This window comes from Acomys minous (assembly GCF_964271855.1).
Source record: "Acomys minous genome assembly, chromosome: 11".
Taxonomy (NCBI): Eukaryota; Metazoa; Chordata; class Mammalia; order Rodentia; family Muridae; genus Acomys; species Acomys minous.
Genome location: NC_140492.1, coordinates 117,010,993 through 117,036,307, shown reverse-complemented (window position 1 = coordinate 117,036,307; position 25,315 = coordinate 117,010,993). Strand labels below are relative to the sequence as shown.

At 39.4% G+C, this 25,315-nt stretch overlaps 3 protein-coding genes across 4 annotated transcripts in view; 1 reads left to right on the top strand and 2 right to left on the bottom strand.

The window, feature by feature from the left end:
• The window catches only part of CCDC152 (coiled-coil domain containing 152), a 23,858-nt gene extending 5,975 nt beyond the window's left edge, over positions 1 to 17,883 (top strand). For both annotated transcript variants that reach the window (XM_084800698.1, XM_084800699.1), the window contains exons 4-9: positions 4,439 to 4,507; positions 6,416 to 6,480; positions 11,680 to 11,782; positions 14,618 to 14,745; positions 16,398 to 16,481; positions 16,746 to 17,883. In XM_084800698.1, the coding sequence (XP_084656824.1) occupies positions 4,439 to 4,507; positions 6,416 to 6,480; positions 11,680 to 11,782; positions 14,618 to 14,745; positions 16,398 to 16,481; positions 16,746 to 16,868 (572 nt within the window). In that variant the 3' untranslated portion in view covers positions 16,869 to 17,883. The remainder of the gene's footprint in view (positions 1 to 4,438; positions 4,508 to 6,415; positions 6,481 to 11,679; positions 11,783 to 14,617; positions 14,746 to 16,397; positions 16,482 to 16,745) is intronic.
• On the bottom strand, positions 16,977 to 25,267 carry SELENOP (selenoprotein P). The gene is made up of 5 exons (XM_084800697.1): positions 25,128 to 25,267; positions 22,885 to 23,100; positions 21,979 to 22,191; positions 20,421 to 20,538; positions 16,977 to 18,349 (listed from the first exon to the last, which is right to left on the bottom strand). The coding sequence occupies exons 2-5, from the start codon at positions 23,085 to 23,087 to the stop codon at positions 17,798 to 17,800; spliced, it is 1,086 nt and encodes a 361-aa protein (XP_084656823.1). The 5' UTR covers positions 23,088 to 23,100; positions 25,128 to 25,267; the 3' UTR covers positions 16,977 to 17,797.
• The window catches only part of LOC311608301 (uncharacterized protein), a 67,367-nt gene continuing 67,287 nt past the window's right edge, over positions 25,236 to 25,315 (bottom strand). The window contains exon 5 of the mRNA XM_084800701.1: positions 25,236 to 25,315. Within this exon, the coding sequence (XP_084656827.1) occupies positions 25,313 to 25,315 (3 nt within the window). The 3' untranslated portion in view covers positions 25,236 to 25,312.

The window sequence follows — 25,315 nt, the reverse complement described above, 5'->3', positions numbered from 1 at the left end:
ACCTATGTTAAATGCATATAGAACTTTCCAGGCTGTTATCTCATGGTACTCTTTTTAGTTTAGCCATTAAAACGTAGAATGAAGGAAGCTAAATCTTCTCCCAGACACTGCTCATATAAGAAATGGCAAATTGAAGCCTTAGTACAGGTCTATAACACCACATGGGGCAAAACTTGAGTCCCTACTACATAAATGTAAGATGGGTTACCAGTTTTAAGAGTTAAAAAGGAAGCTATGAGCTGACAAAGTGGCTCATTGGGTAAAGGCACCTGCAGCCAAGTCTGATGACCTGAGTTTGATCTACAAGATCCACATAGTAGAAAAAGAGCATCAGCTACCAAAAACTGTTCTCTGACTTAACACATGTCACTCATGCACACACGTACGTGCATGTGTATGTACATGCATAAACACACACACACACAGAGGGGGAGGGGTAAAATGTAGGAACACTTTTTTTTAATTGTTTTGTTTCTTTGAGACAGGGTTTCTCTGTGTAGCCTTGACTGTCCTGGACTCACTTTAAATGACATTATGCACATATATTTTCTATTTCAGTTTTTTATTTTTCATTTTTTGATACTTTTCATTTTTGAAATTATAATATCATTTCCCCCTTTCCTTCCTCCAGGCCCTCCCTTATATCCTTCCTTGCTTTCTTTCAAATGCATGGCCTCTTTTCTCATTAATTGTTGTTACGTGCTTATATATGTATATGTGTATACATATATATTCCCAAATACAACCTGCTCATCTGTATAATACTTGTATGTATGTCTTTAGAACTGACCATTTAGCACATATATTTTCTTGCTATTGTCTACTGAAAGGCTCTAAGATCTTATCTTCTAATGCCTTTCTCTAATAAAAAGAACTGGGTTATTGTAGGATTAGGATAAAACTTATACTATGGGATGGAAATATCTTGTAGTCTCACAAGAAAGACAGTATTAAACAAGGAAAATAGCCAGGTACGGTATTACATTACAGAATGTCAGTACTCAGGAGACTGAAGAGGATTGTGAATTCAGTCCTACCAGGGGGAGGGAGGGAGGGAGGGAGGGAGGGAGAAAGACACACACACACACACACACACACACACACACGGGGGGGGGGGGAGAGAGAGAGAGAGAGAGAGAGAGAGAGAGAGAGAGAGAGAGTGTGCACACCTTTCTCATCTCAAAAGTATTTTTTAAAGGAAAGGAAAAAATGAACCCATAGTAATGGAGTTTGTCAAAACCAACTCAGAAACCAGCTGAAAGAGCTCTCAGTGACCAAACTGGAATGATTCCAGCAGCAGTATAGAACAGTGTTGAATTACACCAATAATGCAAACTAAATAGCCTTAACTTCCCCTTATAAGTCAATAATAAAGTAAGGAAAAGCAGACCTCCCATGTGGCAGAGCTCCAAATGGCTGATGAGATAATTAGTTTTCAGATAGGTGGAGCGTGGCTCCATGCACACTGGTTAAGTGTTGGATGAGTAAAGTAATTTCCCTTTCTGTAGGGAAGCACACAGCACAAGGTGGAGTATATAAATTACCTAGTGTTGAACTGGACAAATTCTACCTCACATGATCAGTGACATAAGAAACAATCTATATTAACACCATGTACCTTTGATGTGGCATGAAATGATGAAAATGATGCTTTACTTTTGTAAACTTCCTCCCATTTCTACAACCCCAATCTAATCATGAAGTAAACATCACACAAATCCCCACAGAAGAACATGGCACAATACCTGACCAATATTTCACAAGATTGTCAAGGTCATCAAAACCAAAGAAAACTGTCAGAGCAGAGAAGCCTAAGAAGAACAAAGTGATGTGGTGGAGAGCCTCCTAGGACAAGCAAAGCAAGTGAACACGGAAAATGAATAAAGTGTGGATTTTAGTTAATAACAGATCAATATTGATTCATTAGTTGCAGCATATATGCCACACTAATGTAGAGTGTTAATAATAGGAGTTATAAGATGGGGCTATAGCCGGGCATGATGGCGCACGCCTTTAATCCCAGCACTCGGGAGGCAGAGGCAGGCAGATTGCTGTGAGTTCAAGGCCAGCCTGGTCTACAAAGTGAGTCCAGGACAGTCAAGGCTACACAAAGAAACCCTGTCTCGAAAAACCAAAAAAAAAAAAAAAAAGATGGGGCTATAGTGTGTGTGTGTGTGTACACATGTATGTCTGTGCATAATCTTTGCAATTTTTCTGCACATCTAAAACTTCATTAAATGTCAAAAAGACAAAACCACTAAAAACTTATTAAAGTACTTGTATTTATTATGGAAACGCTTTTTAAGTGTGTGATACTATGTGTCAAAATCATAACAAGTTATTTTAGTTTGAATTTGTTAAATTAGTAGACATTTTGGAACAGTTTTAAATGTACAGAGAAAAAATGAATGAAAGTATAGAAAACTCCTGTATACGCTCTGTTTCTCCTAGCTCTCCTGTCATAGACACCGTGCATTTGTTACAGCTCCCAGAGCAACACTGAATTGATAGATATTTATTTAAAATCCAATGTTTACTTAGTGCGCACTTCTTGTGTTAGCCATTCTATGGATTTTGATAAGTGTGCAATCGCACACATCTATCATGTAGTATCAAAGCAGACACTAGTTTCACTGCCCTAAAGAATTTGCAGCTCTCTGCCTACCCTTCTCCTTCTGGATGAATCAATCAACCCTTGATGTTCTACTCTTCATTCCAAATGATCAGACAGTTGGCGTCACATAATGCACAACTTCTTCAGGCTGGCTTCTTTGGCCTTTCATTTAAATTTCCTTCACGTTTCTGTGCTCAATATTGAATTTTGTGGAGGTACCACAGTTTATTCATTCACCTATTAAAAGATTCTTTCTCATTCAAATTTTAGCTGTTATGAGTATGCTACTCTAGTTACCTCTTTACTGGTTTTTGTATAGCCTCTTAACTAAATACCAAAGAAAATAAATTTGGGTCATGTTCTAAGAATGATCAAGGTGGTAATAATATTACTGTTGAAGACTAAGTGCTAGTAGAATCTTTTATACACTTAAATTAACCATCTTTCCATTACTATACAAACACCTGGGCTAAATCAACCTAAAAAGAAGAAAATTTCATTTGAACTTTTGGTTTTGGAGTGTTCAGTCCATGACCATGTGACCCCATTGCTTTGGGCCTGGGGCACACATGATGACATGACACATAGCAGAAAAGGCCCGTATGCTTATGACTGGGTGTGAAATAGAAGAAGAGAACTGGGTCCCACAATTCCCTTTGAAGGCATGCGTCAGTGACCTAACTTCTCGCTAGATTGTTTCTCTTAAAGATTCTATCACCTGCCAGTGACTCCATGAGCTAAGAGCCACACCTTTAGCCCATGAGCCTTTGGGAGATATTTCAGGCCCACGCTTTAGGCAATGCTTTAATTCCACTTAACTATTTCAAACTACTCTATGAAATATTTACTAATAGAAAAATTGATAACACTAGATCCTAAATTTGCACTAAAGTCATTACTGATGTACTAAATTATTAAGGAATAGCTTAATCAAGAAAAATTTAATAGGGAAGCATAGTAAATTCTGGGAGAAAAGATAACAGATTAAAGTTGCAAAGACAATGAAAAGCTTTTATTCGAAATCATTGAGTGGTATTCTAGTTCATGACGAGTTCCTTATCTAGATAATTTCTAATGTGGAAAAATGTGGTAAGCCTGCCATCTTGTGTTCAAATTTTTAAAATGCATTTTAATAACTCTAGTATACACAAAGTATCAAGGGGATTGTCATTTGCTATTAAGGGAATGTCTGCTACCTTATCTCACTAATTGCTAGATTCTTTCAAATAGTACATTTGAAATAGTACATTACAGTAACAACAAGTAATGACAGAGCACATCTCTCTGATTATGTCATCGTACATAGTAACATGTGAAGCCAATTATCAGCTAATGCTTAACAGGCAACTGCAATTTAACTGGTATTCTGTTAACGTGGAAATAGCAACACCAAGAAAAGAGAATGCAATGAAGAGCCTTCTGGGCTGAGTGGCAGGAGAGAGCCTCACTGAGAAAATGCGTCCAGAAGATCAGGCTGTAGGCAGGCCTGCAGGGCACTTTCTTAATTAGTGATTCTTGGGGAAGGGACCTGCCCGTTGTGAGTGGTGCTGTCCCTGGGCTGGTGGCCCTGGGTTCTTTAAGGAAGCCATGGGGAGTAAGCCATGGGAGTAAGCCAGAGAGTCGCACTTCTCCATGGTCTCTGCATCAGCGCCTGCCTCCAGGTTTCATCACAGGAATAGTAACCCTAATTTAGACACCATATATTGTCATTCACATTGCGATGTCTGATTGTTTTGTTAAGAGCACATAATTTTCAGTTAAATGTTATTTTCCTTCAATTTTTCCAATCAAGATTTTCAAATAAATGTATATTTTATATTTTAGAATGTGCTACTTTTCAAAATGTGATAAAAGGGCTACAAGAAACTATTCATTATCAACACCATTTGAAAGGTAAGTCGGGGAAATCATTCTTAAAAGCTTGGTTTGGGGGCTGGAATGATAGCTGATTGAATAAATTGCTTACATGAGTATACTCTGCAGAAATCTTGTTTAAAATAAAGAAGGGGGAAAGGGAGGGACAGAGGAGCAGAGGGAGGGAAGGGGAGGGAGGGAAAGGAAAAGAAACCTAGTCCCAGTGTGGTGGTACCAACTTATAAACCCAGCACTGGTGAGAGACAGAGGCAAGGGATGGTTGGTCCCTGGGGCTATTTAGGGGCCAGCTAACCTGACCTACGTGGCAAACTCCAGGCCACTGAGAGGCCACCTATCTCAGGAGTATTGGTATTGCTGCTGTGGGTAGAATGCACCTGTTATCACAGAGTGGTGATCACTCGGAAAATTGAAACATAGAATCACCATGTGATTCAGAAGTTCTACCACAAGATATGAACAAAAAGACTAAAATCCAGAGGCATAAAATTTTGTACACTAATATTCATAGCAATATTAGTCACAAAGGCCAAAGGGGGGAAGTAACCTACTCTAGACTAGATATAAAATGTGCCCCCAAAGGTTCCTGTATTAGAAACTTAGTCTTCAGCCCATAGAAGAAAGAACATTGGGGATATTGTTTCATTTGGTTGAGAATATTTTTCTATTTTTGGCATGTTTTTTATCAAGGGAAAATAAATCATGTGTGCATGTGCTTGCATGTGTGCGTGCATGTTTGTTTTAGTTCTTGTTTTGGTGACCCAATGAGTTACAGCAGGGCTCCTTACCAGTGGTTACACCACTGAGGAAAATGTCTCATCCACTACAGCAACTATTAATTGCCTTTATATGTTCAGAAAGAGTTGGGTCCTCTTGAGCCCACCTCTACTCTGGGACAGGATATTTATTAGCCCTGCCTTGTGCAGGTCTTGTGCACAAGCTGCTGTGAATTCAAGAGTGCAACAGCCATGCTATAATAGCACGCAGTCATTACACTACTTTGTTGTTCGAGATTCTTTGATGATTCTCTGTAACATATAAAAATTCCAAGTCATCCATCCGGATTATATCTTCCTGGATAGTGTAGTTTGGACTGGAATAGCTCCTCCTCCTCAGTTATACTCCACCAAATTTCCTATTCTGAAACTGTAGCTTTTTTCTTTACTGTTTAAGTACTTTTATTATATTTATTTACTTCTTTATGTGGGAGGTGGGGCACATGTCACATGTGCTCATGTGGAGTAGGAGGATAGGTGGCAGAAGTCGGTTCTCACCTTCCACCTGTGGGTGCCAGGACTGAACTCAAGTCATTATTAGACTTGGAGGTAGGAGCCTCTACCCACTGAGCCATTCTGCTAGCCCATATTTTTACTTACATGTTTTTCATGGGTTTCTTAACATGGAGTCTCATTGTATAGCCTAAGCTTGCCTGAAAACTATTATTTAGCCCAAACTGACCCAAATTTGCAGCAGTCCTTCTGCCTTAGTCTCCCAAAAGCTAGTGTTACAATGGCAAGCCATCACATCACCTCTGAAAGTGTTTCTCTCAAGCCCATCCTCTGCTGCTCAGGTCTCTGTTTCTGGCATACTCTTCCCTAATGTAGGAGCCTTACCTCCTAAATCTCAGCTTCTTCCCAAAAACCTTTCCCAATGTCAGGATGGCCAAGGGCTTTCCCCCCACATGCTCTCACAGTATTGCAAACACAGTGCCACTATAGAAGGTTTACCTAATAACAGCTGTTGCATCTGACACACCACTAGACTATAAGTTGTGTAAAAAGCAGCAGCTTCTTTGTTCCTAGTCCCAGGGTCTAGAAATACTGAGTGCATACTTAGCTCATGCAAGAACAAAAACTTAACTATTACAGATATTGCCAAATTGATTTTAAGTGCTGTTTAGTCATATATCCCTTGATTATTTGTACACAGGTGACAATGAAGACCTAAAAAGAGATGTTGATTTTATGAAAGAGAAGTTAAAATCTGATGAGCAGGTGAGTTTATATGCCACTATATTCAACTAAACTCTTGAAAAGCATTTGTTCGTTCAAATAAAAAACAAGCTGTTTTAATTAGTAAACATCACAAAAACTGTGTAAGTATAGTATATGTGTGTACAAAATGTAAAGAAATTTAATAATTGAACAGTAACATTTGCAAATCCTAGTCTTTTTACAAAACATAATGTACTAATATCACTTCCACACTGTCTCTACCAAGAAGAGATGCAATTATTTTGCTACATGGTTTTCAATTGTGCTAATAGATTTACTTCAAAGCATATTCTGATGGTTATTAGTTTTAGGTTTTTTACCATAAAAGAAATGAGTCAGTGTTCTTTATGATTTGAGTAATCATTGCACCATCCAAATAATTTAGGGCACAACTTAGTTCTTCCCAGGGGCCATTGACACTCTGCTATATTTTCTTCTCTCCCTCAGGAACAGTGTAGTGATAGCAATTGCAGAACATGTAACGCAGTGCCTCAAAGGTACAAAAGACAAAATAAATGCCAATCCTTATCCCAAGCCCTTTGCAGAGGTTTCTTGTGTCACCTTCTTCTCATTGCCAAGAGCCAACATATCAAGTTCAAAGACCTCCAGAACTCAAACTGAATCGATACGTGCCCAGCTTGAAGGATCTTCCCATAGCTTGACAAATTCCTATGTGAGGATCTCTTGAGGAAATACTGGCTTATTCTAGTGCCCTACCGGGACTTCTGTCTGAGTAATCCTTACCAGTAAGAAAAAGCATTCTGCCTGTGACTTTTGGAGGATTTTGCCTTTTATTTGGGTGTCTCTGAGATAGTTTTCCCCACCCTTTTCTCTGCCGTTCTTTGCCCTCCTTCCTTAATTCTTCCCTGTTCCTTTCCAAATTTTCACTGCAGAGCTTCACATTAGAAGATGAGTCAGTTTGCAGTGCAGGCACAGAAACGTCAAGCCTGACCACGCTCCTTCACATATACAGCAGTTTCTTACACAGCTGTTGTCCAAGGAGTACTTCTTACCTGGCCTCAGGGCAGTGGGAATTTGCTAATCTTGCTAATCCCCAAACTCATGGAGAACCACTTAGGAGCAAACATAGAATATGCTTAATGGAAATACTTGCTAGATGATTCTGTACATTGCACACAGAAAATAAGAATATATCCAGAAGCTACCCCATAATTTAAATTTTCAGAAACTAGATAAGAAGGCAGCCAGATATCATTTCCTAGGGATTGGCGTCACTAAGGAAAAGAAGAAATTCCTCCTTAGGACTGACACAGAATAAAATAATAAAAAAGAAGATCTCCCAGTGTGTCATAGCCCCGCTCAGCTCACACACTACTGACCTACTCAGCCCTTGTGCCCAGAAGATGGAGTGAAATTCTGAATTTTATCAAGCTAATGCATGCCTTCAGTGGCATCTGCAGGTGATGCAGTCAAATGGAAAGGTACATAGAATTTTCTCATGTGTTTTCTTAAACAATGACTTACTCACCTCGTGTAGTTTATAGAGAACATTCTGTTGACTTTTCTAGCTGCGTGTCTAGAAACCTAGATACACACAAACAGATAAAATGTTAGGTTCTAACAGATAAAATGTTAGGTTCTCCCTGAACTGACTCTGCCCAGCTTCAAATATAGAAGTGTTATAGGTTTGGCCAATCCTGCATCATGCCTGGCAGGATTAACAGCACAAATGGCAGTACCAGCTGTGTCTCTTTAAGCTATTTGTCCTGGTTGGTTTTGCTGTTGCTGTGATGAAGGCACTTACAAAAGGAACTTAATGAAAAAGGCTTTAGTCTGACACACAGATCAAAACTACACTACACCATGGTGGGTAAGTCAAGGGTAGGAGCTTCCAGCAGCTGGTTGTATCACACCACAGCCAAGAAGCAGAGAAGGATGAAAGTGCTACTCAAAGATCCCCACCCAGGGAGTAGGTACACACACACACACACACACACACACACACACACACACACTGGAATGAGTCTTCCCATACCAATTAACAAGACCAATAGAATCCCCAGCAGGCATGCCCAGAGGCCTATCTCCCAGGGTATTCTAGGTTCTGTGGAGCTGACAGTTAATACTAACCATCACTAAGTAATTGTATTTAATTATAGACACACAAGCTAGTATATCCTGACTCCTCTGAGTTTTTTTGTTTTGCTTTACCTCCTGAAAACACTGAGTATAAAGTAATAACTATAAACCTCTTGTCCAAAAACATGCTCACAAACACTTGCACACATATACGCACATGGTTTTGCACAAAGTCTAAGCTGTAATTTCAAGTTATACTGCAGAGCCTTAGTAATAAACATCAGCATGGTACTAGCACAAAAACAAACATGTGGCTCCATGGACTAGAATAGAACACCCAAATATAGATTCAGATACACACCCACACAACTACAGCCATCTGATATTTACAAAGATGCCAAAAATGGATACTGGATAAAAGACAACTTCTTCAACAAGTGGTTGGGAAAACTGGATATCCACGCACAGAAGAGTGAAAGTAGTGCCTTTCTCAACCTGTATAAGAGTCAGCTTCAAATGGACCAAAGGGTTAGTGTGAAGCACGAAACCCTAAAACTGTCCGAGGAGAACACGGGGAAACTGTAGCGAGAGTTTTGGTTTCTTTAAAAACTCAGTCATGTTATGTGAATGTGTTTTCATTTTAATCCCAGGTGTGGGATAAGAGGCTGTTTCACAGCAGGTGATAGGATCTGTCTCATGCACTAACAGGGACATGATTTTTGCCAGATGCAGATAGTGAGCCCTGAAAGGTCTGTGGCAGCGGCCGCTCCCCCTGCTGCTGCTGGTTCATCCTGCTGCGTTTGCAGTTTTGTTTACTGTTTCTAGATTGTTAAAATTGCTGGTTTGCTGGGCATCTGGATATTCTGATGACAAAGACTGGACCTGCCCCAAGGAACTCTGTGTCCCTAATCATCAGGAAGTAGCCTAAAAAGGTCTATTCCCCCTTTTCCCTCTAACCTTCTTTCTCTCTACCTGGTATTTGGGGGTTTGAAGAGATTAAGGTGGAATAAGTGTTAGAAGGGAGGTAGAGGTATAAGAACCTAATAAAATAGATTTAAAAAAATAAACCAAAAGAAGGCATTTGAAGATAGAGGTGTAGGTAAGGACTTCTGCAATGGCTGCTCTGTCGCTCAGGAAATAATGCCAACAGTAGATAAATGGGACCTCATGGAGTTAAAAATCTGTACAGTAAGGAAAACAGTTAAGAAAACCTATAAAGTGGAAGAAAAACTTTGCTAGCTATACATCAGACCTAGGCTTAATATCTAGAATACACAAAGAACCCAAACATCTGTACAGGGCCAGTGAGGTAGCTCAGCAGGTAAAAGCACTTGCTTGCTGAGCAAGCCAGAAAATGTAAGTTCAATCCCCAGAACCTATGTAAAATCATGGAGGAATCACCTCCATGTACTTGTCTTTTGATGTCTGCAACTATGTGCCATGTGAGCACTCCCTCTCTCCCTCTCTTCCCCTCCTCCCTTCTCTCTCTGCCTCCTACTTTGGGATAAGAATGTAAGCTCTCACCTACTGCTCCCCGGCCATGCCCACCTGCCTGCTTCCACTCTCCCCGCCAATGACGGTCATGGACTCTTAACTCTCAAACCTCAAATAGACTCTTTGCTCATCAGTTGCCTTGGTTGTGGTGTCTCTTCACAGCAATAGAAAAGGTAACTAAGGACATGGACAAAGAGGAAACCACTATATATTGCAAGTGGAAGTCAGTATGGGGGTTTCTCAAGAAACTAAAACTACGTGTACTATATGACCCTGCTTCACCACGACTATTTAGCAGAAGGGTTCTAGGTCAGCATTTCACAGAATTACATGTACATCAGTATTTATTGTGGCACTGTTCATAATAGCCTGGTTATAAAACCAATCCTAGATACCAGTAGTCAAGTAATAGATAACAAAAATGTATCTAAGCCAGGCAGTGACCGTGCACACCTTTAATCCCAGCACTTGGGAGGCAGAGGCAGGTGAATCTCTGAGTTTGAGACCAGCCTGGTCTATAGAGCAAGTTCCAAGACAGTCAGGGATACAGAAAGAAAACTGCCTTTAAAAAAAAAAACAAAAAGAAGGAGGAAGAGGATGCAGGAGGAAAAGGAACAAGAAGAGGAAGATGAGGAGGAGGAAATGGGATTCTTTTTCAGCCATAAAGTAAAATAACGTTAGATTGTTTGTAGGAAAAAATATACAACTGTAGGTAATTACATTAGATTCAACCATCCTTATAAAGACAAATATTGTATTTTCTTTCATTTGTGGTTCCTAGATTGTATATAAATACATAAAATCATGCACATATATTTGACATGGAGGTAGAAGCAAAAATGTTTAGGGGAACAAAGGAAAGATGAATAAGGTGAGGCTAAGGGACAGAGGGGAATATACACTGTGTGTGTGTGTGTGTGTGAGAGAGAGAGAGAGAGAGAGAGAGAGAGAGAGAGAGAGAGAGAGAGAGAGAGAGAGATGAAAGTAGAAGGAGTATAACGCAGAGGAAAGAGGAGTCTAAAGGAAGTGGGGAAAAGGAACAGGAAGGTATTAATTACTTTTCTTGTTTTCACAACTAAATACCTAACAAGAAACAGTTTAAGGGAGGGAAGTTTTCTTTGGGCTTACAGTTTAAGGGCACACATCTGATCAGAACAGAGAAGGCACAGCCTCAGAAGCAGGAGGCAGTCGGCCACATTGCAGCCATCCATGGTCAGGAAGCAGATTTTGAGCAGAGAGTGAGGCAGGCTATCAAATCTCAGAGCTTATCCCCAAAGTTTCCACAACCTCTGAAAGCAGCATCACCATCTGGTAACCAGGTATCCAGACAATGAGCCTGTGAGGGACAGTCCACATTGAAACCACAGGAATGTGGAAAACAAGATACAATGCTTCTCTGATGGAAAAGGACCAGTTGAAGGAGGGGGCAGGAAATAGGCTCACATATAAGCAAGGTACAAGTGTGTGTGTGTGTGTGTGTGTGTGTGTGTGTGTGTGTGTGTGTGTGTAACGAAGTGTTTTATATGTGTCTACTAAAAAGTTAATCAATGTAAAAAGCTTCAGGTATGGTTGTATGCCAACATTAATATAAACTGGGAAAATCACCTTTTTAATTATCAAAAACTATAACTATTACATTTAAAGTGGGTATATTTTAATTTCTAGAAATATAAAAATGAAATTGCTGAACTTATAAATGAACTGAAAATCAAAGAAGAGGAACATACATTCAAAATGAGCAAACTTTATCAGGAGATGCATAAAACAGGTAATTTTAAAATTTTAACTTATTGAATTCTGACACAGCATGAAACAATTTAAAGATGCATATTATTTTTCCAATAACAGTATTCTTGAATGAAAATTGCCTTGATGCATTTTAATTTCTGTGTATCTGTGCAATATAATATAATAGTTCTAAGTTTTATTCATGTTTGTGCTCAATTTCGCATTATGTAAAATGGCATCTTTATATAATTAATATAAAAGGTTTAAATAAGCTTTTAATTATATCCTTAGTATATGGAATATAAATTCATTGATTTTTTTTCTTCAGTAAAACAGGTCTTGTTGTATATATGTGGTGGGTTGGTTTATTTTTTAAATCATGCTTAATGATCCTATCTTTATGAGCATCATATATAAAAATTAACTTGAAGTCAGGCCTGTACACCTGCGACCCAGCACTTGAGGCTGAGGTAGGGGCACGTAACTAATTGCAAGCTCTACATTATATACCAGTCCACAAGAAGATGGACAAAATGTTGAACAAACACTACTCCAAGATATCCAGGAAGAAAATGAGCATGTGAGAAGATGTTCAACTTGACTATAACTAGACATAATTTTGCATCTTTTAAAACAGCTTTTAAAAACTTTCCTGTTATCTGAGAGGTTCACTTCCATGACCACCATATAACATTTTAATGTGACACAGAGTACCACTCTTGGGTATTTACCAAAGAGAAATAAAAGCATACAACCACACCTGATTGTATAAGTTATAGCAACTTTACTCATAATAGCCCAGAGTTCTGACCATACAATTGTGTTAACTAGTACTAGTTTTTTAAAAATTCACAGTACATCCATCCACAGCAATAAAAAAAGAGCAGGCAACCAGCACAGGCCTCAAGACAGATGTTCAGAAAAGAAGACAACGGACATGTAAGGCGATGACTGCCTATTTCCTACTATTGGGTTTCAGGGTCTGGACAAGCTGCTGAGGTGCCTATTAAGCATACTAAAGCCGACCTGGCCTCCAGATTCTCCCAGCATCCCTCAGTCCCAGCGTAGCCCACCCTCTACCCTGAACTTTCCAGCCCATGGACTGAGCTTCCTCTACCCAGAAGCTCTTCTCTGTATAATCCAGCCCCCACCCCCTCTCTGCATTTCTTTCCCACTGTGTGCATACACTCTCTGTGAGAAGGTGATAGCCATAACTACAATTGTATTAGGGTGACTGGCCTGGCAGCAGTGGACTAAGGGGTATTGATGTACCAGTGACAGAGAGACAGATATTAGTCCAAATTGGGGGGGAAATGAGGTCTGAAACTAAGTCATGGATGAGTTGTGGGTAAAACTCCCTTACTTGTGGGTTTTATGAGCTGATTAGTTCTTACTAAAATCAAAGATTGTTTTTTGAGGCTCCCATCCTTGATGACATGTGTCATTAGCAAGAATAAGAAAGCTAAGAGAGTAGGAAATGTGATGAAGCACAGAGATGTGGTGTTGATCATGAAAGAGGCCTGATCACCTGAGAAGGTACAGCAAAGACTTGCAGATCTGCAGTCAAGTGTAAGAGTTCAGACTTTCTAAACCAGCAAGCCAAACTTTGTGTCCCTTCCCAACAATAGTGTGTCTTATTTTGTAAGCTATTTGTGGTTAAGAGCACAAATAATTTATTCAAAGCATCTGAAACACCTTTATGTTTAAAACACTGTGCGATGCCTTGTCCAAAATACATTTTAAAACACTACCCTACACACATAATTTCTAAAATCTGACTTAGTAATATAGTTCACTTTCTTAAAAATCATTTACTTTAAAATTGTAAGCACAATTTAGTTTCAGAGGCTTGGTCCATTATCATCATGACAGGAGCATGGCGACAGGCGGGTGCTTCAGCAGGACGCTCCTAACCCTTCCACGGAGTGCCACTCCCTGGTGACTAAGCAGTCAGATATATAAGCCTGTGGGGGCAGCTTATTCAACCACCACACGCACATGAGTGTGCTTTGCACAGTCTAGGGTACCAGTGCATACAAATGAGAAGCTATGAAGCCAGGCTTCCCGCTAAAACCACAATCTAACACTTTAAGTTGGGCAGTGGGCTCATCATGTGCCTCTTATTCCTTTCTCCTAAGATGGAGCCAGCGTTTCTCTCAGTAGCTTTCATTTGATGGACCAGCTATACCTAGCAAATGGCTTTGTATCTGTGGCTCTCCTTTAAAGATAACATCCTGAGAAAGGTCCCTTCCATCTGGGGCTCATCTGCCAAACTTGGTTAACAATTCTGTCAACTTTTGGATCTGAAATGTCTCCCAAAGGCTAATGTGTTTGAACACTTGGTGCTGCTTTGGAGATGTGCAAGCTTTTGGAGGTAAAGCCTACCTGGAGGAAGTGTCTCTGGGTCATAAGCCTTGAGTTTTAGAGCCCAGCACCAGTCCATAGTGTCTGCCTGCTTCTGGTCCCCTGAGATTGGGCACCCACTGCAGGCTCCCACCACCACAGAGCCACCCATGGCCGTGTCTTCTCCACATGGTGGCTTGAATCCACTCATACCATGAGAAAATAAAACTTTCTTCCCCTAAGTTGCTTCTTGTTGGGCATTTTGTTACACTGATAGAAAAAGCAACTAACACCGTTTGCTCCTGAGTTGTCAGCACTTGGCTGAGTCTCCTGTGTCGCCGCGGTCACAGTTGTTAGTGTCTGCCTCCTGGCCTAAGGTGCAAGTTCAGTGAAAACACAGAACACATGTGTCTTGCATAGAGTGTTTAGTATAATGCCTAGTAAACAGGTGATCAATAAACATGTTAAATAAGTAAATAAAAAAGAAAACATACAACTTTGAACTGTTAACATCTATTTCTATTTTACTTAGTTAAATTAAATGAAAAAAAGCACAAAGAACTGATGGCAAAGAAGGAGAAGGAAATATCTGAGCTAAATGAAAAACTAAGAACTCAAGAGAAGGAAAAGCAGAGTGAAATACTCCGACTACATCTAGAAGTAGGTATTTACAAGTTGGCTAAACAAACACCTTCCTCAGTCTAAACCATGCTTTGCTAATTTCTTATTTCAGTGACATAGATTTCAGGACTAGAGCCCTCTGAAAAAAACTCCACGCATTTTCATTCTTCAGCACAAGCAGTGCTCAGTCTACAGGCTACTGGCACTTGAGCTGAAGGAGTCCCAGCTTCCAGGAAGGATATTGCTTCCTCTGAGAATGAGGACAACTCAGGAGTTACCTGGCTTAACAGCCTAGTCTGTTCAGGCAGTGGAAGGCCACCATCTAAGCATGGGGAGGGTACTGAAACTCTCTCTCCCCAGAAGAAATCACAGAAGCTTTTTGTTTTGTTCAGGATAAAAACAGACAAATTTCTCCATAATATGTTTCTAAGAAAATATATATTCTAGAGGCAAAATTCCTTTAAAACATTTGTAAATATGTTTTAAATAAGTGTTTCTCATAGAGTTTCTAGTTCTTTATTCTTTTTAATGAGCTGTTCTGCTATACGTGAAAATCTCAAGGATAGTGATGTGTTAACAGCATACTTATCTTATGCAGAAAACTGGAAATTCTACCAACCTTTTTTTTCATTATTATGCCATCTCTACTTCCACTTTACATTATGCAAAAATTTTACATATCTTAATTAAAAATAACTTAATATTTATTTTCCAGCAACTTTGCTATGCCTAGAGTACTTGATCGGAGTCTGTATGTAACATTAGGGGCAGAAGAGAGAATGTGTTGCTTCAGAGGGATTTGCTGTTGCTATGGCTGCCACTGTGCTGCTGTACTGCTTTTGGTGGTGCCACGTCTGCCTCCTAACAATTATGTCCACAGAGGGCTGAATGGCCAACTGACACATAACAGTCAAATTTCAAGTTGTACCACCAATGTATAATCTCCACTAGGAATTTGCAGTTTCCTTGCTATCTGGACCACGTCGTTAGTCTGTTTGTACTCGAGTGTCTTTATCTGTCTTCATTATGCTGATCTTGTTCTCAAACCAGAACACAATCTCATGGAGAGCTTATTCTAGGTTTCTGAAAAGCTACACTAAGGTAAATCTAAAGGGAAGAATTATAGTAAAATATCGTGCAAAAAAAAAAATAGCTGGTAAGAGTAGGCTGTAGGAATCTTTTGAGTTCACTCAATTTAATTCAAAGAAAAAAACCTAAAGTGACTAAATCACATCCAAATTCCATATTTGGCTTTGAAATTTGAAAGACGTGTGAGCTTTTCTCTAAGACTGTGGGTCACACTGTATTTTCTTGATGAAAGTATTCCAGTTGTCATGTGAGATCATAGAGCTCAGTGGTCAAGCACATGCCTTCCACGGGGTAGTGGAGAGAGTGATGGTGTTTTGAGGGAAAGCCCTGGGGTCTGTGGAGCCAGCGCCCAGGTGTTTGGCCCTTCTTTAAAGCCCCCAAAGCGATCTTAACCCCACATTTAACGGACGGCTGTTTGGATGTCCTTTGTTCTTTTTTCAAATTTTTTCATAGAGACTTTTCTGTCTGTTGTATGCAGACTGTCTTCAATTACAAAATATATAGCAAAGGATTTCACTGGTATACTTCTTCTAAAAAAAGCATTGTTTCTAAGTATTAAACTATAACATTCTTAATAACTTTGTGTTTTTTGATTGGTTCAGTTTGACACCAAACTAGCAAGAGCTCAGACTAAATCAAAACCACATCTGGATGCTACTATGTTGCCACAAAGTATCTACAGAAGGGTACGTCCATTTTGTCCCATGACTATAACTTCAGTAAATTATCTTAGTGTGTTCCTATAAAATTTACCTAATATTTATTTTAAATATATTAAATTATTTTTGTAGCCTTTTACCAGTTTTCTTTAAATCACACAAAAATAAAGCTACAGGTCTTTGAAAGTAAGACAGTTTTAAACTACAAGTATATTTTGATTGTTGTTTTGTAATTCCTTATATTTAATCCTACTTCTAAGTTTCTATGACAATTTTTTCTGCTTTATTTAGAAACTTCAACATCTTCAAGAGGAAAAGAACAAGGAGATTGCGAGTCTCCAGAACACCGTCCGAGACTTAGAGCAGCGCCTTGCAGCAGTCAAAGACTCCCGCCTCGCACGGAAACGGTTTTGAGCAGGGCACTTAGTGTATTAGCTACAACTTAATTTCTTTAAAGGCATTAAAAATTCACTTCTATTTTCAATGTGAGTGTGCTAAACAATAAAGACAAAAGACACATACTTTTAAGTATTTTTAAATTGCGTTTATTTATATAACTCTGTACTTAACCAACTCTGTAGTGCGTTCTTGCCTAATGGTATTAGTCATATAAGAGTTCAGGTTCATAGAGCTTAGTTTCTCTAGTAAACCATCATGGATTATGGAAATACCGTTTTAAGCAGTGTGCAGATTAGCAACATACTTTTCTTCCATTACATCTTTCAAAAGTCATACTCAGAAGAATAAGAGACCACTAGATAAAGAAAACAAGATACACAGGTGGATATAGTGAAAGTCAAGCTAGGAGTCTTAGGTATAAAAAAGATAAGAAGATATTTAAAATGTAGTCTGGTGAAGATTTAAGTGGTTAAAAATGTAAGATTAAAAAAACAAAGTTCCCTATTTTGAGAGTTTAAGTGAAGGGGAAAAAACTGGAAAATGTGCCTCTGTTCTTCCTTCTCCATTCTAAGTTACGAGCTATCCAACAGAAACCCCTAGGTCATAGTTTATGTTTCTGTTCTCATAAATGTAACTAGAACCCTGGACAAAGAAAAAGAAAGACATATTAACCAAAAGCTGCGATCACTTTTCAGTTGCCCATAGTAAAAATCTGATTTGGGTCAAATTTTCTGTGGCATAAAATTTTAAATTTAGAGGCCAATATGGTAGATTTCTCCATGTTTGCTCAAGTCCAATTCCTACTTTTAGTTCACTGATTAAGTGGGTTGCCAGACTTCTAGAAATGAAATTGTGTCTTTAGACTGGCTTGAGGGGGTTGTACATCTAATTTAAAATATTTAGTTTGAGTGTCATTTTCACTTTTTGGTATTATTGTTTCAGCTTCAGTTGGAGCTGGCTTCTGTGGGGCTGAGAGGGTGACTCTGTCAGGCAGCTGGAGGTGATCGACACTGTCAGGATTCAATTACTTTCTCCTCCGCAAAAAGCCCCTGTCAGCTACACAAAGATGGGAGGTTTTCGGCACACTGTCAAGTGATTGCAGACCCTGATTTCTCAAATATGAGGTGGCGGCAGTGGCAGCAGCAGCTGCTCGTGGCTGCCCCAGACTCCTTGGACAGCTTACACAGGAGCTGGTTTATGCATCCCCTTCGTCAGAGCTTCCTCTGGGCAAGTGAAAGTCGCAGACCCTCACTGACCCCCGTGTCTCAGCTCTCTAAGTGGCCGGGCCTGTGCTGGCCCTTGTGCTCCCGGTGGTGAACAGGGCCTGAAGGGGGCACCGGCTCGACATCTGCTCCTGCTTGCTGATTCTCTGGAGGCTCACTGCTCGCGAGGTGCTCACGTTCATGTTTGCCATGCTCATGTGCCTCTGCAGGCTCCGCTGTTTTACCCGCAGTAGCTGAGGATACATTTTTACAGAAGTCTTCATCTTCAAGACTCTGGAACAAATTTGTAAAACATTTATTAACAAGCTTATAGAGGTACCATGAATGCTTGCAAAAATTACTTGTAGAGCCAACATACATGTTATTCCAGCAAGGTAATTAGGATACAGTTGGCTAGTATATCCATGAAAAAGAGCTCACTCAATCTCAGTGTCTACAATTTTTATAAAAGTTATAAAAAACCAAATTACATTTCTCTCTGCAAAATCAAAACTGAGTAAACTGAGCAAACTAGCTGAAAAAACATAAAGCATAGTGAAGTCAGCCAAATATGGAATCCTAGCATTGGTTGTGGCTGCGTGTCACATTTCGCTCCTGCCAATTTATCTAATCCTGTTTCCTAAAGCAAAATGACTTCTCTCTGCCACTCAAAAATGCCAGTGAAAACTGGCAGCTTTTCATTCTGCAACATGTGTGAGAAAATGTTTTTAATTTCACCAGAGCTTTGGTAATGCTTACACAGTTCTGTAGGGTAGAAATGGCATGGTAGCCTACTTTAATTAGCAGCAGGGTTTTTCTCTCTTAATAGAACAAATAATGTATCATCCAACTGACAGCATCCAGGAAACATCAAAACAGACACATGCTGGCTCAGTCCAGACACCAGATCCTATAATACGTTATTCCCTTTAACAAATTTGCTGATAAGTTTTAAGCTTACTACAGGAAATGTGTTTGCCTTTTTATTTCAATGCAGCTAGCTGGGTGCATTTAAATAGGCATTTTTCACAAATGCAAAACCAAAAGTAATCCCAAAATATGAAAAAATAAATCTGGATGGCATTATTTTGTGTTAGTTCAACTTTAAGAGCTTTATTTGCAACCCAGTCTCTTCATCTTTAAGATCTAAAGTAAATTTTTGCATTTTAAGAATATTTATATAAGTTATATAATTAAAGTGGCCTGCCAACAAAGCTAATTGATTAAATGACTTATTGAAATTTGAAGAATTTCCATTATATCTGGGGAATCAGAAAATATGGTTATTAAATAATTTCAGAATGTTTTTTAAACCTGAATTTAAAACTTGACAATCTACCTCATCAAGGAAACATTGTTTAAAATTATTTTCTCTTAAGTATTAGAGAAAAAATAGTTCATAAAAATTAGATTTTTTTATTAAAATACTTAAGTGTAGTACTTCTCATAACAAGAAATAAATATTGTCAGGGATCTTAGAAGATATCAGTGAGGAACAGAACACATTTCTTTTTCAGATAAGTGCAGTCATTCAGCTTACAGAGTGGAAAGAGAATAGCTCTTCAGCAAAGCAGTTGTCCTGAACCTTTGACAAATGAAGTATTTGCCTAGCCTCAGTTCCTTGACAGGTAACATCTGAACGTGTCCAAGTTACCACAGCTGTAATATTTTACAGCTGACTAAAGTCCTCACGCAGTGACATTCATTAGTAACTGACATGATCGACATTGGTTTTTTATTATCTTTAAATAGGTATTTATTTGTGTGTGTGAGTGTCTTGCCTACTGGTATTAAGTGCACTACCCTTGGAGGCCAGAAGAAGCCACCTGACCCCCGGAACTGGGATTAGAATGGCTCTAAGCTGCCAGTGGATGCTGGGGACTGAGCAGGGGTCCTCTGCAAGAGTGGTATGTGTTCTTAACCACTGAGCCATCTCTCCAGCCATCATTTGCTTGTGTTTAAAGCCTCTGTAGATAAAGGCAGCAATATGAATCTTGAAAATATGTTCTAAGGTGTGCTATGTAACAGAAAATTAACATTTAAATTTTCCTTTTATATGGTCTGGAGAGATGGCTCAGCAGTTGAGAGCCCTGTCTGCTCTTCCAGAGGTCCTGAGTTCAATTCCCAGAAACCACATGGTGACTCACAACCATCTATAATGAGATCTGGTGCCCTCTTCTGGTGTGTTGGCACACATGCAGGCAGAATACTGTATATGTAATAAATACATAATTTTTAAATTACTCCTTTAGAAATAAATAAGTAAAAATTTCCTTTTATAATTCATGATGAACCATTTACTCAGATAGATTTTTAAAAGTTTTCTCCTTATCCCCAGCTAAAAACAATTGAGAAAAATACCTACCGTCAGAGAGCAGTTTCCACACTTCTCCTCACAGTAAGCGATCTTAATGGCTTCTTCAACATACGGGAAAGTGAGGAAGGAATAAGGCAAACTGAGGTGATACACAAGACGGCCACATCTAAAAGGCAAATACAATGTTACTATTGAATTTTCTGTACTCTGGCCCTACTCAGGCTTTTAATGGATTTCCTTGAATGGGGTCTACAATTGAGCTTCCAGGATATGTAGAAGGTCAGGTTATAGCAAGATTACACTGAGTCTAATCAGTATTTTGAAATGTTATACATGACATTGAATAATAATAAATGTGTAATAACTGTGACTCAACTACTTCTAATCAGCATATATTCTGCCAATGACTAATCATGGGAGCTTTTCATAACTGCTTAGGCAAGACACATTACACAGAGCCAGAAATCAAGGTCCAAGTTTTGGCCAGTATCTTATTTATTTATTATTTTTGTAGTGTAAGAATCAAACCAAGGCCTTACATATCGTGTATAAGCACTCTGTCAGTGAACAACATCCCAGCCCTTGAGTTTTGTTTTGTTTTGTTTTGTTTTTTAGATAGATTCTCATTGTAATTCAGCTCAGCCTTTAACTCACTGTGGAGTTTAAACTAGTCAGATTTCTATAACTTCTTAGTGGAATGGTGGACTTATATTTAGCTCAAAGAAGTCGTACAAAATATAAAAACCAGACTCTTCAATAGACTGAATCTGAAACTTGATAACAAAACAAAGACAAATGCCTTACTTTAAATCCTTCATTACTAAATACAAGTCAGGAAAGAAACATTTGAGAAAGTTGTGGCAAAAAAATCTAGAGAAGTAACAAGAAAGTCACTTGAGGAGTTGATGATGAAGGCAACATAGGTAAATGCAAGGCTTAGACGTTGGTGAAAGCCCAGAAGCCCTTAACACCTGCCTGTCAGTTTTCTGAAGAACAGATAACAACAAGGCCATCACACAAGACTGCATTGTGATGGTCTACAGCACAACCTAGTAGATGATGGGGGCGGGGCCCGAAGGCAGAAGGTATTAATTATTATGGAATTGATTCCTTTACTGCTGGCCTCCCTCCAAGAGGATTCACAGAAAGGTCAAGGTTTAAGGAATACGTTTTAGAAAAATGTAATTGACTGATTCACAAATGTTTGAATCACTGAATTTAAGGTGTTCGTGAGTGTAACTGTGGGCCTGATATCTTGATCTGGTGTTCAGTTACTGTCTTTGAAATTTGTACTTATTTCTGCTCACTGGGGTCAGGGAATACACGAGGTCATTTTTCCAGAATGTTCAGTGTGAACAGAAGGAAAACTGACTCATCCTGAATAATACAAACATGTAAACAGTCAGAATGGAGGCGGGAGAGAATGAGGGGGTGCAGGGGGGAGGGAAGAACGCTGTGGAGAAAACAGCAGGTCAGTGGCTGCCGTAGGGGAAAAACTGGAATCACGTGAGATGAAAACAGAACTGTCACATTCAGCAGTGAAGAAGACCACTGCGTGTGATTAAAGTAAATAAATAAATAGGAGGAGCCTGGGAGGGGGGCACACCTGTCATATATGAAGAAGTCATCTTTGTTTCCGTTTAAGAGAGTCCAGACGTCTGTTTGGTGTTCTTCTTGTCGGTAAACAACAATGTGGTCTGACACTTGATTTTTAAGATGTGTGTGTTTTAATTGAGAGGGGGAGCCTTGATGATTAACAACAATATAAGAAATGTTAAAGTATCCTTGGTTCTGTAGTTTTATTCGCAGGTCTTCCAGTCTAAGGGGGAAAACACAAAATGAATGTTTATTTGTCCTGCCTTACACATTTTTTTTAACTTTCTGTTAAGCTCTTATGATTTTTAACTGACTGTAAATTTTCTTTGTGTTATAAGACAGGCTTTTACTTTCACAGTTATTTAAAACTTAAACTTTATGATAAATGCTTGCATGAAAATGAGTTCCAAACTAGTATATGCTTATCACCTTGCATATATACAGAATGTTGTGCAATTAATATTTGGTGGATGACTCAACCAGTATTTTTTATTTACAGTTGTTAAATGATGCAAGACTCTGTTACCATCCTAGCGTTTTGTGTCTGTGCTCACAGCCTACATCTAATTCTTATATTGAAGTATCTGCCCCATTAATAGGAGTAGATTTTACACTGGTAAATCATGTCAAGAAGAAACTTACAAAATTTAGTAACACAAAAAGGAAAACGTGTCCAAAGTCCAGGAATGCCACAGTAAACAATTTGGTAGTATTGTATATATCCGTGTGTGTGTGTGTGTGTACATTTACACATATGTTCTCATCTTTTCATCAAATTTGTGTTATACAAGCATACTTGTCTCCAAAAGCGTTATTTAACAATTATATTATTTCTATTTTGTTGCATTTTACATGTACATGTTTCTATTTAATAGCCTTTCCCTAAAGATAGCCTAAACCTTCAAAGACTACTTACCTGGATGCCTGCAGAAGGCACAGGTATCAGCTGGCTTGAAGCAGGGCAACCACAGTCACTGTGCCCTCGGAGTTTAGCATCGGATTTTGATCTCCGATGGTCCAGGCCGGAGACTGCTTACAAACAGGGCTTTGGCCTTGGCTCTCTGTTCCTCCATAGGGGAGGAGACAGAGAGCCAGGGCAAGCCCTAGGCTTCTCCACATCGCTGAGGTTGTCCTGTAAAACAGAAAGTGTAGCCTTCATAAATAACTTCACAGTCAATGCTATGAATTTCCTTAAGCAGCATGGGTGCACTCCTACTTAATATAACTTAGCTCATGGATTCTATTTCCATTTTGTTAGGTTCAGTATGCCATTGCCATGAGCCTCTTTCCACTAAATCTTCCTGTAGAGGGGAAAGTGCCAGCTAAAAGGCAGAAGGATGATCAAACAGTCAGCTAGCTATCTGCAGCATGATACTGCAGCAAGCATGCTTATGGAAATGTACCTGACCAGACAGCCAGGCACCTCTCTAGGAGACACATGCATAGAAACACCTTCCAACTGTAGCTGTAGCCACAGAACCTTTCTGTAAACTGACTCATTTGCAATTCGCTAAGTTCTACCTGCTTTGTTCTGTTCTCTGTCAACCTAGGAAATGTTAGTAGGGAATTCTGCAGACAATTGGGAGCCAGCACAGAAAGAACGTGAGGACATAGCAGCAGTGGAGACAGGGCACCAACGTGGATGTGTCTCATAATGGTCCTTAGCTCTTCTTCCAGGAAACCCTGTGAAGTGCTAGGCAAAAAGCAGAGAGTAAACTATAGCTTCAAGTTCAACCCTTCCACACTTACAAACATCTTGCATACATTCAGTATTTTGGGCTTCTTAGCCCTCTGTATCTAGTTATATGATAGGATAAGATGTGAATCTCTTCAGATATAAAACTGCCTGCTTTAATGTTGTTAGCATACTCATGATAAATATGACCCAGAGAAGAAAATTCTAGCCAAGGAGCAATATTACAAGTCATTGTTCTTGCCCCACCTAAGACTCATTCCTGTTACTACTGCTGCCTTCATGAAGCTCCTGTGACTACATAGATTTTAAAAAAAATTCGCCCTCTCTCAGAAAAGTTAAAATATTAAGTGCCTAACCAGAAATATCCCCCAAACTAGGGCCATCTCTCTCAGAATTTCTAAGGTAAATTTAGAGACATGGTTTTTTTTTTTCAAGTGCAATAATCATTAAAAGAAAGGAAAAAAGATCCACACAGCTTAAGTCAGAGTCATTTTGACATAAAAATGCAAGAAGTTGAGGCTGGAGAGATGGCTCAGAGGTTAAGAGCCCTGACTGCTCTTCCAGAGGTCCTGAGTTCAATTCCCACCAACCACATTGTGGCTCACAACCATCTATAATATGATCTGATGCCCTCTTCTGGCCTGCAGGTGTACATGCAGACAGACCATTGTATACATAATAATAAATAAATCGTTTGGTTTTTTTTTAATGCAAGAAATATGGTACCTCATGCGTGTAAAGCTGACACCTAGAAAGTTGAGGCAGAAGGATTACCTTTGAGTTCAAAAACAGCTTGGCTACAGGGCGAGTTCCAGATCTGTCTGGAATACAGAGTGAGAATATGCCTCACGGCATTTAATGCTCTGAATATAAATGTATCCGGCCAAGGCAGCTCACTGGTAATCCCAGCATATGGGAGCTGAGGCAGAAGATTCGAAAGTTAGGCCGAGGCCGTTCCCTTCCCAGCTGTACACTGAGACTGCCCTCTCCAGGAAAAACCAGGTGTGGTGGCGCATGCTTTTAATCCCAGCGTTCAAGAGGCAGAGGCAGGTGGATCTCTGTGAGTTTGAGACCAGCCTGGTGTATGTAGTGCGTTCCAGGACAGCCAGAGCATACACTCCATCTCTGCTCTTGAAATCCACTAGCTTCTCATCTTGTGGAGAACACTGAAATTCAATCAGGTAAGATTGCCCATATGCCAGCACAGTCTCCTACTGAAAAAAATTGTTGCACATCTATTTCCTTTCCCCTGGGCAGTAAATGACAGAAATCAAAACAAATACCACCCCCTAATTCCTTCCCAGACACTTCACCCACCACACCCAAATTCTTGTTCATTTTTAAAATTTTTTTAATATCTTCTATCCATCTTTTTACTAGGCCTACTTTAAGGGTGGGGGGGATATATTTTATCAGTCTCAGAATACATTTCCCAAACTCTGAAAGAATCAAGTGCTACTTACGCAACCCCTTTGCACTAGCTTGCTTCCTCTGTCTCCGCTCTAGCAGGGCAGCACCACAAAGCTGAAGGCTGACACTGACTTTTATAGCCCCGTTGTTTACCTCGCCCTCTGAGGTGCAGTCCAAAGTTCGGTGCTTCCTCTTGCAGCAACCTTGCAAGCACAGCAAATCCCTGGACAGGTTCCGATCA